Source organism: Macaca nemestrina, chromosome 1 (genome assembly GCF_043159975.1).
Source record: "Macaca nemestrina isolate mMacNem1 chromosome 1, mMacNem.hap1, whole genome shotgun sequence".
Lineage (NCBI taxonomy): Eukaryota > Metazoa > Chordata > Mammalia > Primates > Cercopithecidae > Macaca > Macaca nemestrina.
Genome location: NC_092125.1, coordinates 204,720,351 through 204,737,111, shown reverse-complemented (window position 1 = coordinate 204,737,111; position 16,761 = coordinate 204,720,351). Strand labels below are relative to the sequence as shown.

Sequence of the window (16,761 nt, the reverse complement as noted above, 5' to 3'; positions counted from 1 at the left end):
TATACCTGGGGGATGGGACAGCTGACAGTGAAGGGACAGGCAGTATTGGGGGAACAACTGAGGGTTGGGGGACAGGTAGATGATAGAACAGGGAGATGTGGGACAGCTGGGATAAGAGGTGACAACTGGGAGGTATCAGAAACCTAGTGGATAGGACAGGTGAGTCTCAGCTGAGAGTGGGAAATGCATTGCTCAGAATGTGTATGTATGTGTGTTTACATGAGCGTACATGTGGACTTGCAGCTGTACATGTGCGCTGTGCATGTGGCGTGTCAATATGTGTTTGTCTAGCGTGTGGTGGTTAAGAGCATAGGTTCAGGGCCAAGACCATCTGGGTTCTAATCCTGGGCCCACCACCTCTAGCTGTGTGATACTTTGGCAAGTTACTGACCTCTCTGGGCCCTTAGTGTTCTCATTTGTGGAATGGGGATAGTAATAGAACACACTGCATGCGTTTGTCATGAGGATATGTTTTATGGTTATGATTATGTAGGTTAGAACAGGTCCTGCACGTAGTAAGCACTGTGTAAGTGTTCACTGTTATGATGTATGTATGTGCATGCGTGCGGGCATGCTGTGTGCCCAGAAAAGTCTGTTCTTGGTTTCTGATGAAGTCCAGGCCTGGGAGGGAGTAATAGAGGTGGGGATGGGGGTGGTGGTTGGGGAGTGACTAGCCAGATTGACTGATTCTGGCTCTTCTCTGACATCCTAACCTCTTGTTGGTCCTACTTCCTGCCCACCCTGTCCCAGGGCCTAATCCCAAAGGTCTTTCTTTCTATTTCTCCTCTGTGGTGCCCTGGGCTGGGGGCCAGGGGCTGTACTTTAATTGTCCGAAAGCTTTACCAGCAGAATTTGAATTCGTTGTTTTCCTGCTAGCATGCTGGGGCTCTGCTTAGTTATAATACCTGGACCATGTACTCGATTCTAGACGGCCTATCCTGTGGTTGGCAGTGGCTTCATCCTTTACCCTTGGAGAGTCACTGGGGTGGAAGATGTTGGAGGGAGGAGGACAAGCCAGATGAGATTTTGGCCCCCAACTTGTGGGGTGAGCCAGCGTGGCCGGGCAGAGCTGTAGGTAGAGGGTTTTCCAGGGATCTGAGCTCCCCTCTCCGCATCGTGACCCTCCCACCAACACTGTTGCGGTGTGCCAGGCTCTGGACTGCTCTGGATATGTGCTATCTGGAGTTCCTGGGTCCAGCCTCCTCGCACTGCCCTGTGTCTCAGCCCCCTACTTCGCTGGGATTGCTGCATTGCATTGAGGATGTGAGTTCTCCTGAGTTTCTGCATGCTCTGCCTCTGCATTGTCCATTGTACTGTGCCTCCATGCTGCCGTGGTCCTGCCGTGTGTGTGTCTTTCCTGCTCTCTTGCATATTGTGTCACTCTGCTGGATGTCAGTGTTGCATTGGGAAGGTGGATTCTTCTGAGTTTCTGGGTGGAGCCCCTCACACTGCACCACTGTCTGAGATCAACACGTGGTTTTCTGTGGCCACATTGCATGTTTGTATCATAGAGCATTTATATTTTGTACCTCAGTACCTCACTGGTGCTTGGTCATGTGGACTCTTTTGGGGTTTGGGCATAGCTCCTCGCATTGCAGCACTGCACCGTGCCAACAGATGGCATGCTACCACAACATTGCATCTTGGCATCACACGGCATCTCTGTACTGCACTGCACTATTGCATGGATGTCAGTATTGCATCAGGACTGTGAACTTTTCCTGAGTTTCTGGGCACCGCCCCTTTGCATTCCACGGTTGCATTGTACCAACAGTGCACTTCGCCCCACGTAGCACTTCTGTGCATGTGCACTGCTTTGCTGCACTGGATATGTGCTTCATGGCCCAACCCTTGCAATGCACCACTGCTGCTGAAACGCTGCCCCTGTGGTGTCCCGGCCTCGCACTGTCCTACCACCAAGGTATCTGTAGGCTGGTGTCCTTTTCCAGGTTTTTGTTGTCAGCCCTAGGTGAACAACATCTTTGCATTGAGTGTCCTTACTGCCCCGCGTTGCACATGACTCAGGGAGTCTATACCTATAGTACAGCTTGGGACCGCTTTCTTGGGCTTCAGGACTGGCTTGGGTTTGCACAGGCAGCACCACTGCACAGTATCTGACATTGCATTTGTGCACTGCACAGGATTACTGCCCAGGGCCTCTACCCTGCAATGAACCTGTTCACGCTTGGGTTGTGTGCACTCTACCGGACTGTAGGACCCAGAGCCCTTGCATTGAATCCATTGGTTCCACACAGCATCTTTTTTTTTTTTTTTTAAAGATGGAGTCTCACTCTGTTGCTCAGGCCGGAGTGCAATGGAGCAATCTGGGCTCACTGCCACCTCCACCCCCTGGGTTCAAGTGATTCTCCTGCCTCCTCCCGAGTAGCTGGGATTACAGGCATGTGCCACCACACCCAGCTAATTTTTGTATTTTTACTAGAGACGAAGTTTCACCGTGTCGGCCAGGCTGGTCTCAAACTCCTGACCTCAAGTGATCCACCTGCCTTGGCCTCTCAAAGTGCTGGGATTACAGGCGTGAGCCACTGTGCCCAGCTTCACACACTATCTTAATTGTACTCCATTTTGTGCCACTTCCTACCCCTGCCTCGGGTCTGCACCTACTCTGTTCCTCGGGACTGTATTTATTGGGCTTATATTCTAGGCTGGGTTGCCGCACCCAGCAGTTTCTTCTGCACTCACTGCCCGTTTCCCATCCCTGTATCTCTCTGTTGTTCTGTGTGCCTGTGCTGCATGTCTGTGCAGGGCACACACCCTTCCCATGAGAATGCATGAAGCTTGAACTAGTAAGGTTTAAATTTACCATGCTGGCATTCCTCCATACACCTATCGTGTAGCGCTGAGTGCCAGCCCAGTGTACCACTAAATGCACTGCAGTGGCACAGTGTGCCTTGTGCAGCTCTGGGTCATACCCATGATGGATGTGGCACTTCCGTGCTGCATCATGGCCCTGGCCAGTTCTGCCATGCTGTACTAGATGTCTGTAATGAGGCCTGCGCACACTGTATGCTCTGCTCCCTGCATTGTGTAACTGTATTCTGTCTCTACACCATGAAGTTGCTGCACTGCACCCTCAACACCTTGCACTGTGGCACTGCAGAGGCCTCTCTCCATGGACCTTTATCAAGTACAGATCTTCACACTGCTCGGGTTTGTGCACAGCCCCATGCCCCTCTACTCTGCAGTCGGTCTTCATATGACGCAGGGTGTCTGCAGGACAGATCTGTGAACTCTTTGCCCGCTGTACCACTGCACAACATAGTCCTCCATTCGGCCCTTTTCCTCTGTCTGTCTGGCATCCAGCCCTGGCCTGTGCCTTCCCCTCATACTGCCAGTGTGGCAGCTCTACTGCTAACTCTGGGATTTGCAGCACATATTGATCAGGGAGATGGGGAGTGGGCCTGGCATAAGATCCCCTGCTGTACTTGGTTTCCTTCCATTCTCAGTGGAGATGGCAAGATGTTGGCATTGTCAGGCTGTGTGTTGGCTCTGTGGGTGGTGCTAGCTCAACTTTCCCTGTGGCCCAGCCCTGGGCGATCTTTCTGGTTGCAGCTATGGTGACTCCTGGGTGATTAGAAAATGGGCATACTGCTCCCAGCCCTGACTACAGTTAATGACCCATCGGTTCATCAGGGCTCTTCGGGCAGCTCTGGGAGCCTCGGCCTAGGTCTAGATGAGTTGACTTGGGCAAGGAGAGTAGCAAGGTGGGCTGGGCCAGGCCTCTGGGCTGGTGCCATGGTTCTAGAGCTGGGTGTGGTTGGTGAAGGTCAGACTAGCTGGGATCATGGGGTCAATAAGTCCAGGCACTGTTGGCTGTACATAGGACTTGGGATGGGGTTCAAACGCATGAGAGATGGTCCTTGACCTCAGGCAGGGAGGAGATAGGGATTAGACAGGCCTGAGATGAAGATGTAGTTGGGGTGGAGAACCCAGGATGGGGCTGGGTTAGGCAAGAAAGTCAGGGGTGAGGCCAGTGTTGGTTCCAGGCTTGGGTTGGGCTGCTGAGAATAAGGGTACAACCTTGGATGATGAAATAGTCCACTGTTGTTGTTGGGGTTGTATTTGAGTTTCCCCACCCACAACTGGGTGTGTACCTGGGCTCGGGTGAAATCCCAGCCCCTAAATTTGCAATCTGTTGGGAGAAGTTTTGCTTCTCCCGGGACCACTCTTGGGAATTGGATGTTCTATGGACAAACCAAAGGGCACAAAAGTTTCTGTTTGCCAGGGGTCTTCAGAAAATACTGGTTGCAGCTGCAGCCGCATTGGGCATAGAGTGCTGTTTCCTGTCTGGTGTGAGGCAAGTCTGGTGTGCAGTGCTTGTGGTGTTCACACTCACACACCCACACGTATGCACAACTCCCATCTACCTTACTGCACACACCCACCTCCCCCTTAGGTGCAAGCTTACCACTAAATATGCCCTTGTACCTTTGCTTGTAAATGCACGTCTGTACACCCGCGGCTTCACAGCGCCTGCCCAGGAGACCTCCCCTTTCTGACACCCATGCTCACCCTCACGCACCTCTGCCCCCGGATGACTTGCTCACGTGCACGCTCATGCAACTGCAATCTGTCATCCGACCTTAGCAGTCCTATTCTCATTTTACAGGTGAGGAGGTAAGGATTCAGAGAGGGCAAGTCACCTGCCCAAGGTCACAGAGGGACTTAGAGGCTCAGCAGGAGTAAGATCCAGGTCTCCCGCCTGCCATTTGAATCCTTGAAACTCAGTACCAGGCTGTCCTGTCATCTCACAGCCATGAGTGCATGTGTACACACACATACGCACACGCACACCTGCACATGCACACCTGCATGTGGAAACATGCGTGTGGAGATGTAGAGCCCCTCCCACCAGGGAGACCCCTCCCACACTCTTCCAGAGGCAGCTCTGCCCCTTACATCACCCCATCCCGAGCCCAGCCGGATGTGGCTAAACCATCCCCCTGCCTTCCCAAATTGTGGCTGACGGTTGCTCAGGCAACCGCCTGCCAGATTGGGGAGATTAGCTGAGGAATGTAGCTGGGCCAGTTTGAGCTGAGGCTGGGGGAGCCCTTGGGGGTCTTGGGTTGATTCAATTCACCCTCTCAGGGAGGCCTCCGTAGATATGGGGTGCCCAGGGACAGGCTTTCTCGCCGTTCCCAGTCTAGCTGAGACCGCATCCCCAGGCCTGGCCCAGGCTGCAGAAAGGGAGTGTGTGTGAACACTGAGTGTGGGGCTCTGGGCATAGGTGCGTTGTGTGCTCTGCACCTCTCTGAGTGTGATGGGAGGGTGTGCTGTTTGCATCCTGGAAGGGGACTCGAGGCCCCTGTCCTCACCAGTTTCTGACATCTGACTCTGGACCCCTTGGTGGCTTGTTCCCAAGCTACCTCTGGATCCTGCTGTGCTCTCTGGAGACACCACCTGCCCTACTCGTGGCTTATAGGATGTATCGTTTATCTCATCTGAATCCAGGCACTTTCCTACTCAGACACCTTCTGTGGCTCCTCAATGCAAAATGAGGCCCAGCTCCTCACCCTGGTGTTTAGGGTCCTCCATGTTTTGGCCTCAACCTCCCTTCCCTCCAGTCATAGCTCTCATGGCTTTAGCCAACTTGGGCTCCTCTCTGTGCCCTGGACAAACTGTGTTTATTCAGCGCCTTGCTTTGCTCCCCTGGGCCCTTTGCCATAAATGCCTTCCACCCATCTCTCCCCATCCTTCCTGGCTCTGCTCAGATGCCGCCTCTTCCAGGAGGCCTTCCCCCTCGACCTGGCTCCCTCCCTGGACCCCCTCTTGTGGCCTTGAACCTTCTCTTATTCCCTCATTCCCTCTTCCTCACCCTCAGTGGGACTAGGAGGTCCCTGAGGGCAGGGCGGAGTCTTCATCATCCTTGTACCTCTAATAGTGCCAGCCTGGGACCTGCTTTGTACTGGCAGGGAACAAATCCCCCGTGAATGAAGCTGAATTAACACTTCCGGCCAGCAGAAGGGCAGGCCTTGTTTTGTTTTGTTTATGCCCAGTCTCCTGGAATAAAGATAGAGGGTTTAAGTCTGAGCTTCTGCGTATCGTAGCTGTGTGGTCTTGAGTAAGCAGCTGTATCTCTCTGAGTCTGTTTTAATCTGTAAATTAGGAATAATAGTAGTGCCTAATAAACTCACAATAAGACAAAAATAAGACTACCTACCTTCAGAGTTGCTAAGAGGATTCACCAGTACAGATGGTCGTGGTGGTAATTCACAGCCCCCTCGCAGAGGTATTGATGTGTATATGTGCATGTCTGTGCCCGTGTTTGTGTCAGTGGAGTCCGGAAGGATTCCTTGCTACCATTCTTGCTCTGAACTCAAAGTCAGATTTAGTGGCCTCCAGTAGGAGTTGGGTCTCTAGCAGAACTGGGACTTGGCTTTGGGGCTCTTGGCTCCTAGCTCACCGTTCCCATCTCAGGGGATGAGGGGAAGGGGTAAGGTTGGGATGCTTCTTGGGGAGCCTGGCTCCAGAGATGTTACCCACTATGGGCTGGAGCTAGAACTGGGCCTGGCTCAGAGACACAGGTCTAGAGATGGACATGAGTCAGGGAGAGAGAGTCAATCCGGTTAAGGAATTACCCTGAGGCTGGGCGCAGTGGCTCATGCCTGTAATCCCAGCACTTTGGGAGGCCAAGGTGGGGGCATTGCTTGAGGCCAGGAGTTTGAGAGCAGCCTGGCCAGCATGGCGACATCCCGTCTCTACTAAAAATACAAAAATTAGCTGGGTACGGTGGCACGTGCCTATAATTCCAGCTACTTTGGAGACTGAGGCACGAGAATAGCTTGAACCTGGGAGCTAGAGGTTGCAGTGAGCTGAGATCACGCTACTGCACTCTAGCCTGGGTGACAGAACGAGACTCTATCTCAAAAAAAAAAAAAGGAATCACTCTGGATGGGGTCAATCAGTCAGCCCATCTAGAGTGACTCCTTGGAGGTCACCCTGGCTGGGGTCAGTTGTAGGGGTCATTTGGCAGAGGTCAGGGGTCATTGTGGCTGGGGTGGGCAGGTCTAGGATCAGTCAGTCAGTCTGGTGGTGATTCTGGCTGAAGTGAGATAGTCTGGGGTCATCTGTACGAGGCTGAGGCCACTTTCAACAGGGACAGTCAGCTGGGAGCCAGGCTGGCTGAAGTCAGTCTATTTGGGGGTCACCAACTTGGGTCAGTCTGTCTGGGGATCACAGGACTGGTGTCAGTCTATCTGGGGGCTCCTCTGACTGAGGTCAGGTGGTCTGGGTGTCATTCTGACCAGGTTAGTCAGTCTGGGAGTCCTGGCAGTTCGTGTGACCTGGCTCAGGATGAATAAGAGGAAGCCAAGGAGCTGGCACTCCCAGGCTCTCCCCAGGGTGGTGGGTGAGACATCGGGGCAGCGGCCTTGTTACTTGTGAAGGAACAGGAAAGGCCTGAACCCCAGCCAGGACTTTAGATCCTGGGCTTCCTTTTATGGCAACCCCGCTATCTCAAGGAGGCCTTGGCTAAGAGCCTTAGGGCAGGCCCAGCTCAAGCTGAAGTTAGCTGGCCTCCTCCTCCAGGAAGTCCTCCCTGACCACTATGCTCTCTCTCTATACTTGCCATGTTCTCTCTCTCTGCTGCACTGTGGGTCTTTTTCTAGAGGGGAAGCTGAGGCCCTCCAGGCACAGATGGGGTTAAAACCACCTCCCACAGTCAACAAGGCATGATGCTGACCACGGCTTTTCAAACAAAGAGCCAAAGAGCTCAGCCAAGGTCCTGCCCCAGCTCTGGAAAGAGTATTCTGTTACTTCATCCCATCTGCTTGGTGCCATCCTCACACCTACGTCTCACCATTGCAGGAGAAGACAGGGAGCCCCCAGCAGTGAGGAGCCCTTTGTGCCTGGCTCTTCTGGGTGTGTTTTTCTTTTTTCTTTCTTTTTCTTTCTTTTTTTTTTTTTTTTTTTGAGACAGAGTCATGCTGTGTCACCCTGACTGGAGTGCAGTGACACCATCTCAGCTCACTGCAACCTCTGCCTCCCAGGTTCAAGCGATTCTCCTACCTCTGCCTTCCAAGTAGCTGGGACTACAGGCAAGCGCCACCACACCCAGCTAATTTTTGTATTTTTAGTAGAGACGGGGTTTCACCATGTTGGCCAGGCTGGTCTCGAACTCCTGACCTCAGGCGATCCGCCCACCTTGGCCTCCCAAAGTGTTGGGATTACAGGCATGAGCCACTGTGCCTGGCCTGGGTGTGTTTTTCATGTGCTACTTCACATCATCTGCATCGCAACCTAGAGGAGCTGCAGCTGCAGATGAAACAGTAGAGCCTCCTAAGTGAAGTTGCTTGCTGCGTGTGAAGGTGCCTTTAGCACTGTGCCTGTGACATGGCACTCACCCCCCAAGTGCTGTTGTTTGGGAAAAGCTTCCTCAAGTGTCATGTGGCATGTGGCACTCATTCCCCAAGTACTGTTGTTAGAGAAAACCTCCCTCAAATGGCGTTTTTCCTCTGCCCTCACACCACCACAGCAGCAGCCATCAACACAGGAGACCTCTGTGACCAAATGTGTGGGGGCTTCTCCCCACTACCAAGCAAGCAATTAATTCTGTAGCAGACACCAGCTGGGTGTCCTCCAATTCAGTTCCAGCATATGGATCAGATTCCATGGGTTGAGGGCTCAGTCCCCATGACTGCCTCCTCCTCCAGACACCAGTTGCAAGTCTGGGCCTCCAGAACTTTCAACGACCAGCTGCAAGTTGGGGTTCCCACGACCCCCTCTTTGGGTTTAATTTGCTGGAGCAGCTCACAGAACTCAGAAACATATTAACTGGTTAATTATAAAGGATATTGCAAAGGATACAGATGAAGAGATGCATAGGGTGAGGTATGGGGGAAGGCACATGGAGCTTCCTTGCCCTCTCTGGACCCACCACCCTCCAAGAAGCTCCATGTGTTCCACTGTCTGGAAGCTCTCCGAACCCTGTCCTTTTGGGTATTTACAGAGGTTTCCTTACGTAAGCATGATTGACAAATGTGATTGCACATAAAGCGCCTGATCTAAACCCAGCAAGGCCTGTCTGCTTAAACTTGTCTTGGCCTTTCTGTGGCATCCTTCCTCTAGGGTATCGGGCAGGACCCTCTCTGGAATGACCCGTGATTGGATTAGAGCCCTGCCTTGGACAGGTGAAAGGAGGACAGGAGCAGGTCAGAGAGAAATTTTGTTTCCTGAGGCCTGTTTCTGAGGCCTAAAGTGTCCCAACATTATAAGACTGTACAAAGGCTTTTATATATATAAATAAATATATGTTAGGTTGTGCAAAAGTAATTGCTGTTTTTTCCATTACTTAAAAAAAAAAAAAATGGCAAAAACTGCAATTACTTTTGCACCAGCTAAATATATGTAAATACCACAACTATCTATACCTGTCCCTCTTCTTCTTGAGATTGGGAAGCAGCTCAGGTCTGCTCCTTCTGGTATCGAAACCCCTTTTTGTGGGAAGCCTGGACTTTGTCATCTGACCCACATGGGTTCAAATCCCACCTCTGTTCCTTATGTAGACTTGCATGGTACATATAAGAGCTGCTATTTCCTGAGTGCTTACGTATGCTAGGTGTTGTGCTAAGTGGGCCACTACATCAAATCCTCAACCAGCCTATGTGCAGATAGGGAAACACAGGCTCAGAAAGAGAAGCCACCTGCCCCTGGTCACAGGGGTTGGCAAATTGCAGTCAAGATTTGATCCCAAGTCTGTGATGCCAAAGCCCACTCATTGATCCACCACGTGGTGCGGTGGACAAATCCCTTCATTCCTCAGAACCTCAGTCACATCATCTGTCAAATCGGGAGGAGTACCAGTGACTGGCAGGCACCCAGGACAGGGTCTGGCATGGTTTGCGCTTGCTTCCTCGCCACTTGCTTAGGCATTTTCCTGGGTTTCTGGTGCCTCAGGCTCCTGTTGGGACTCCAAACACTAAGGTTTTGGAGTGAGTGGCAGGGAGAAGCTTTCAGTTCCTTTCTGAACCAATAGTGTTCTCAGGTTTATTAGGCAACCAGCTTAGGCCTTTGATGAACTCACTGAGATATATAGACCTCATTACCAACCAAAGGACTCACATCTATTTCAATCCCCACTTCCTCCCCCTTTCTCATTTAAACTGTTAGTACTGGTTGCAAATCATGGGAAGTTGCTTCATCTAGTCATACATGTGCCTCGTCCACACATGACTCTGCTTTTGCATGTCACATTCCCGCAGGCAGAGACCCTAACTTGACTGACTTTGGGCAATGTCTGAATCCCATCGACATCTGTCAAGTAGGAAAAATAGCGGTGCCTGACTCAGAATGCGTGGCCTGAACGAGGCTCTGTACGTCCACCATGTAGCATTGTGCCCGGCTTGAGTGGATTGGTGGCAATTGTTATTTTTAAAGGAGATCTCATTGGGCTGGATTATGACACGCATGGTCCTGCCAGGCCCAGGGCCCACTGTCTGTCCTCTATGGGAAGATAGAGGGGCAGGGGACAGAACACTGGGTAACAATCAGGAGATCTCAGTTCAAACCCCATCTCCGTCACCAGTGAGCTGTGTGACCCTAATGAAGTCACTCAGACTTTTGGGGTCTCAGTTTCCTTATCCACAAAGTGGAGATAATTCTATTCCTGATCTTATGGATTGTTGTGAAGTTCCAATAATATAGCAATCCTGATAAGTAGTTTTTATTGAGGAGGGTCTTTGATGGATGGTGGTGATGGTGGTGCCAGTGGTGGTGGTGGTGGGGTGGGGGGCGGTCCTGGGAAGTACTGGGGGAGTAGGCATGTAGGGACATCTTGGTATTGGGAGGGGACAGTGAGGGGGACCATGGTAGAGGGAGAGGGTGGAGGAGGGAGAATTTTGCTAGAGGGAGGGAGCAGTGTGGGGAAGGGCCTGAAGAAAGGGAGGAGGGTGGGGGCTACCCTCCAGGAACCCTGCTGGCCAGTAGCCCTGCCTTAGCCTGGGCTAACCAGACCCTGCTCTCACAGCTGGCTGCACCTTTGAGGAGGCAAGTGACCCAGCAGTGCCCTGCGAATACAGCCAGGCCCAGTACGATGACTTCCAGTGGGAGCAAGTGCGAATCCACCCTGGCACCCGGGCCCCTGCGGACCTGCCCCATGGTAAGTCTACTCTCCATCGCCATTACCCCTTCTTCTCCTTCCAGAGGCACTTCTACCCACCTACTGTGTGACCTTGGGCACATTACTTAACCTCTCTGGGCGCCATCTGCATTTGCATCTTTAATGTCATATGTGACACTGAATGTGGCTTTCTCTCAACACTGTCTAATTGTGCATGTCAGGTAGTTTCGTGTGTGAAATGAGTGCAGGTTCAAGCCATTAAAGGCCCTCATGGCTGTGAGTTAAAACTCACTTCCAATTACTTCCCTTGCTGCCTAGCTCAGGATCCAGCCCACTCCCACTCTCAGTTCTTCCTAAATCCTCCATCTTTGGGAGGCTGTCTTCAGAGATTCTTTTCTCCCCAAAAGCCCCTGAATCCTGATCTCTCCAGGACTTGGAGATGCTGAAAGAGCAGTAACATTGGGACTAGATGTGTTTAAGACCTTCCTTCCTCTGCCCTCTTCCTCCTGGAAGTCCCAGATCCTTCTCAACTTCTACCTTGCTCTGTTCCTGTTTCAAGATGGGGCAGCTTTGTCATCCTGAGCTCTGGATTGGGAGGCAGGAGACTAATAATATGGATTCTAGTACTGACTTCCTGCTTTCATCATGGCCCCTAGAGCACTCATTCCAGAGTCATGAAGACCTGGGCTCAAACCCTGGCTCCATCACTTTACCAGCAGTGTGACCTTGGGCAAGTCACTTAACGTCTGTGAGCCTCCATTGTCTTCACTGTAAAATGAGGCAAACAGGACTCCATTTCAGAGGGTCACGAGATGATGCGTATGAAGTACAGAGCACAAGGGTGGCATGCAGGAGTCAGTTATTTAGTTGCTATTGTTGAGGGTCTTTGGGGAAGACCTTTGGGGAAGAGGAGTTGTACAACTAGTACTCCTCTTCACGGGTTGCAGAATCAACTGGGAATTAAAAAAGAATGTGACAAATAAAGGCCAAATTGTCAACTTTATTACTGATAAGGGCTGTGTCAGAGGACATAAATAGTGTGGGTATCAAATGGGCTTTCTGAGTGAATCCCCATATTCCACAACCTGAAGCCCCCTCCCTTTGCCCCATCACACTAGTGCCCAGGGTCTTTACTGCCCAGCTCACAGCATGGCTGAGATTGCATCTGTTGTCAGGGAGGGGCAGCGAAGATTCTCAGTGGTGGGGCCAGGACTTGAAGCCACTAGGAGAGAAGACCTTCATGACCTGGCACAGGTGCCTCCTGCAGACTCTCACAGCTTGCCCTGCCCCTCCCCTTCTGTGCATTCGCTCACACTGTGCCCTTCCTGGGGCACTTATCTCTGCCTCTGCAGGTGTTAGTGGGTATCACAGTTTGACTTCTCTGAAAATAATCTGTAAAGGTACCCACCATGGCAGGGACCTCGTGGGGGCCTCTCCATATTCCCAGGGCCCAGCCTCAGTCTGATACATGGTTGGCACTCAGGTACAAAGCAGCTGATTGGAATTCACCTCTTACAGTCCTGACCACCCTGAGCATGCTCTACCTCTCTTGTCACGTACAAGCAGAGATATACCCAGTGAGAAAGGGGAGAGGGGAATTTAGCAATTAGTGTGAGCCTTGTGCTAGGTCTTGAGGATGTGGTGGTGAGCCAGATGGACAGTCTTTGTCCTCCTGGTTCTTACATTCTAGGAAATGGAGCTGGGGGTGGAGGGAGAAGAAAGGAGGGAGATTCACACTCAGAGATGGAGAGCAGGAGAGAAGAGAAGCAAGAGCGACAGGGATAAAGGGAGTAAATGAAAGAGAAGGGGAGGGATGCAGTGAGCGGAGGGAGAGGCAGAGGGAGCAGAAGGAGGAGGAAAGAACAAAGTGTCAGATTGAAAGAGAGAGAAAGATGCACACAGCTGCTTGCAGGGAGAGGAGAGAGAAGTAGCATGAGTGGGCCAAGAGGGAGTGTGTTGGGGGTTGGGAAGTGCCCCTTCCTGGATGGGGATGGGAACTTGAGTTTAGTTTACCACTGCCCTGCCGAGACTGATCCAGGAGCCGCCTCCATAGGCCTTCTAGCTTACAGAGATGAATGAGATCCCCTCCAGCAGAGTCCCCAGGGAGCCCTCCTGGAGCAGGGATCTGAATGAGCTTATGTTGGCTGGCAGCCAAGCCCAGGAGGAGGCAGCGCTGGGTGGTTTCAGGTGCCCTTTGGGAAGCCCAAATCCTCCAGCCAGGTCCTGAGCCAGCCTAGTCCACTTCTACTCCCCCAGTACCCAGGCTGGGTCTCTGGGGAAGGGACAGGCTGCCTTTCTCCAGGTTGGAAGTCAAGGGGATTTGTATCCCAGGAATTTAGACTCAGGGATGGGGTCTGGAAGGGAAATTGGAATCCTTTCATCCAATCTCTATTCTACCTATTGATTCAGCTTGCGTCCTGAGACCTCACAGGCTAGTGGGAGACAGACAGGCACTTTAGTAATGACCCAGGGGCCAGGAGAGAAGCCCTTGGTGGGAGGCGGAGGGAGGGCTTTGGAAGGGGTGGCCTTTGAGGGACTGTCATGTGCCAATATCTTGACTCCAGGGCTGAATGACCTAGTCCCTGCCTCCAGGGATGGCTCAGAACATGGGGAAAGCTGTGGTGAGGCCGGGCATGGGCTTTGTGACCTGTAGATTGTAAGGAGCCCTTTTTTTTTTCTTTTTTCTTTGAGACTGAGTTTTGCTCTGTCACCCAGGCTGGAGTGTAGTGGCGTGATCTTGGCTCACTGCATCCTCTGCCTCCCAGGTTCAAGCAATTGTCCTGTTTCAGCCTCCCGAGTAGCTGGGACTATAGGCGCATGCCACCACACCCAGCTAATTTTTTTTTTTTTTAGTAGAGACAGGGTTTCACCATATTGGTCAGGCTGGTCTCGAACTCCTGACCTCAGGTGATCCACCCACCTCAGCCTCTCAAAGCATTGGGATTACAGGCGAGAGCCACCACGCCCAGCCTTTAAATGGTTTTGACAAAGTCAGGTTTGTGTGTTTTTTACTGCTCCAGGTCTCCTATGGGAAACAGATGCTAGGAAGTGAAGGGACTCACCCAGGAAGGTGGAGCTGGGGCCAGACCTCAGAATCCCTGACTCCTGGTGGGTCCCGATGCCTGGAGTCCTTCTCAGTGTCCCCCTGGCCCTGGCCCTCTCCTGAGGTCTCCTCAGCTCCTGCCTCTTCCTCCTCTCTTTCCAGGCTCCTACTTGATGGTCAACACTTCCCAGCATGCCCCAGGCCAGCGAGCCCATGTCATCTTCCAGAGCCTGAGCGAGAATGACACCCACTGTGTGCAGTTCAGCTACTTCCTGTACAGCCGGGACGGGCACAGCCCGGGCACCCTGGGTGTCTACGTGCGCGTTAATGGGGGCCCCCTGGGCAGTGCTGTCTGGAATATGACTGGATCCCATGGCCGCCAGTGGCACCAGGCTGAGCTGGCTGTCAGCACTTTCTGGCCCAATGAATATCAGGTGGGCTGGGTTCAGTCAGCGGCCAGCCTGTGCCTGGAGGTGGGGCAGATGGATGTCAGCTTGAGGTCAGAGTGGATGAGTGGCTGAAGTTAGAATGTGTCTGCATTCAGCATCAGAGGCAACCTCTGGTCAAGGCCAGGGGTCAGTCTGGGGCCAGTCTGGGTTTAGCATCTGAGGTCATTGTTCCTAGGAATAGCCTCTGGGCCCAGGTCAAGGGTGAGTTGGAACAGTGCTGACCTGGAAACCCTGTGTGACTGCTTGAGGGTAACTGTCCAGGATTTGGATGGAAACTCTGGCCTCCACCTTATTCACTATGGGCGCTGGGATCCCACTCCCAACTAGCTGGCTTGGGAGGGAGCGTCAGTGTGAGTGGGGCTGACCTCTGCTAGTTGAGGCAGAGGAAGCTGAGGCCAAGCTGAAAGTGGGCACCTCCCCAGGCAAGGCTGGAGGGATATCAGTATGACAGGGGCCCTCCCGCCTCCCCCAGGTGCTGTTTGAGGCCCTCATCTCCCCAGACCGCAGGGGCTACATGGGCCTAGACGACATCCTGCTTCTCAGCTACCCCTGCGGTGAGTCCTGGCCCACTGGGGGCGCAGGGGTAAGGGGTGCGGGCGGCCGCGGCTCCTGCCTGCAGGGGGCGCAGGCCCAGCTCACGACGCGGCTGTAACCCCGCAGCAAAGGCCCCACACTTCTCCCGCCTGGGCGACGTGGAGGTCAACGCGGGCCAGAACGCGTCGTTCCAGTGCATGGCGGCGGGCAGAGCGGCCGAGGCCGAACGCTTCCTCCTGCAGGTGAGTGGGAGCGGTGACCTTGGCTGGGGGCGGGGTGGGGGGGTTGGTGGCTGCTTCTGGCACTGACTCCCTGCAGGATGCTGAGTCCCTGCTTCGTACTCCAGCACCGCGTACAGCGTCCCAGCCCTCCCCTAGCTCTGCTCTGCCCTCTCTTGGGCCCCCATTCCCCAGGTCAGAGTGCGGCTCCAGGAACCTATGTTTGCGCTGTGTAGTAGGGACGGCTAAATGGGGCCCGGGTCAGATCGAGATCGGGACACCTCGCTTCGAGGCGCCCTTGACCCTCTCACTCTCTTCCCTGCAGCGGCAGAGCGGGGCGCTGGTGCCGGCGGCGGGCGTGCGGCATATCAGCCACCGGCGCTTCCTGGCCACTTTCCCGCTGGCTGCTGTGAGCCGCGCGGAGCAGGACCTGTACCGCTGTGTGTCCCAGGCCCCGCGCGGAGCGGGCGTCTCCAACTTCGCGGAGCTCATCGTCAAGGGTCAGCTGCCGCACGCCGGGAAGCGCCGGGACCCCCACCCTCGAGGGGCGGGGCCGGCGGCGGGGCGGGGTCTGCCCGGGGGCGTGGTCGTGGGGGTGGGGCCGGCAGAGTATCGCGGGGGTGCCATCTGAAGGTGGGCCCGTGTAGATGGCAGTGGTCCAACCGGGATGAGATCTGATCTAGGGGTCGGGGCTGGCGTCGAGGGGGACGGATAGGGTCAAGGTGAGAGCCTAGAGGGGATGGGGGTCTGGCTGTGTGACCACTGTGTTGATCCTAGCTGGCCTGCGGTCAGCTCCAGGAGACGAGGATTTGGGGGATTAGGAGGGGCCTGAGAGAGGAGTTGTGGGCTGATGGGCGAGGGCGGGGCCAGCCTTTGGAACCAGGTGCCCCTTAGGGCCTGGGGATTTAGTGGGGGTAGGAGAGCAGGTCTGGTTGAGGGCTTAGTAGTAGCGTGAGAGGCCCTGGGAGGATGGGGAGGGATTTGGGTGTGGTGGGACGCAGAGTTGGGTGCTGGGGTCTCACAGCAGCATCGGTCCGCCCCGCCTCTCCCCCATCTCCTCGCAGAGCCCCCCACTCCCATCGCGCCCCCACAGCTGCTGCGTGCTGGTCCCACCTACCTCATCATCCAGCTCAACACCAACTCCATTATTGGCGACGGGCCGATCGTGCGCAAGGAGATTGAGTACCGCATGGCGCGCGGGCCCTGGGCCGAAGTGCATGCCGTCAGCCTACAGACCTACAAGCTGTGGCACCTCGACCCCGACACAGAGTATGAGATCAGCGTGCTGCTCACGCGTCCTGGAGACGGCGGCACTGGCCGCCCGGGGCCACCCCTCATCAGCCGCACCAAATGCGCAGGTGGGTGCAGCCGCTACTCCTGACCTCAGTCCCTGGTGTGGGACACCTGGGTATGGGCCCAGGGCTATGGAGGGGCGCATTCGAG

The 16,761-nt window shown here is 54.0% G+C and overlaps 1 protein-coding gene across 6 annotated transcripts in view; it reads left to right on the top strand.

The window, feature by feature from the left end:
• The window catches only part of LOC105494581 (protein tyrosine phosphatase receptor type U), a 90,403-nt gene that overhangs the window by 7,993 nt on the left and 65,649 nt on the right, over window positions 1-16,761 (top strand). For all 6 annotated transcript variants that reach the window (XM_011763134.2, XM_011763133.2, XM_011763129.2 and 3 more), the window contains exons 2-7: window positions 10,982-11,113; window positions 14,280-14,551; window positions 15,039-15,120; window positions 15,227-15,342; window positions 15,644-15,818; window positions 16,383-16,676. In XM_011763134.2, coding sequence (XP_011761436.1) covers window positions 10,982-11,113; window positions 14,280-14,551; window positions 15,039-15,120; window positions 15,227-15,342; window positions 15,644-15,818; window positions 16,383-16,676 — 1,071 coding nt within the window. The remainder of the gene's footprint in view (window positions 1-10,981; window positions 11,114-14,279; window positions 14,552-15,038; window positions 15,121-15,226; window positions 15,343-15,643; window positions 15,819-16,382; window positions 16,677-16,761) is intronic.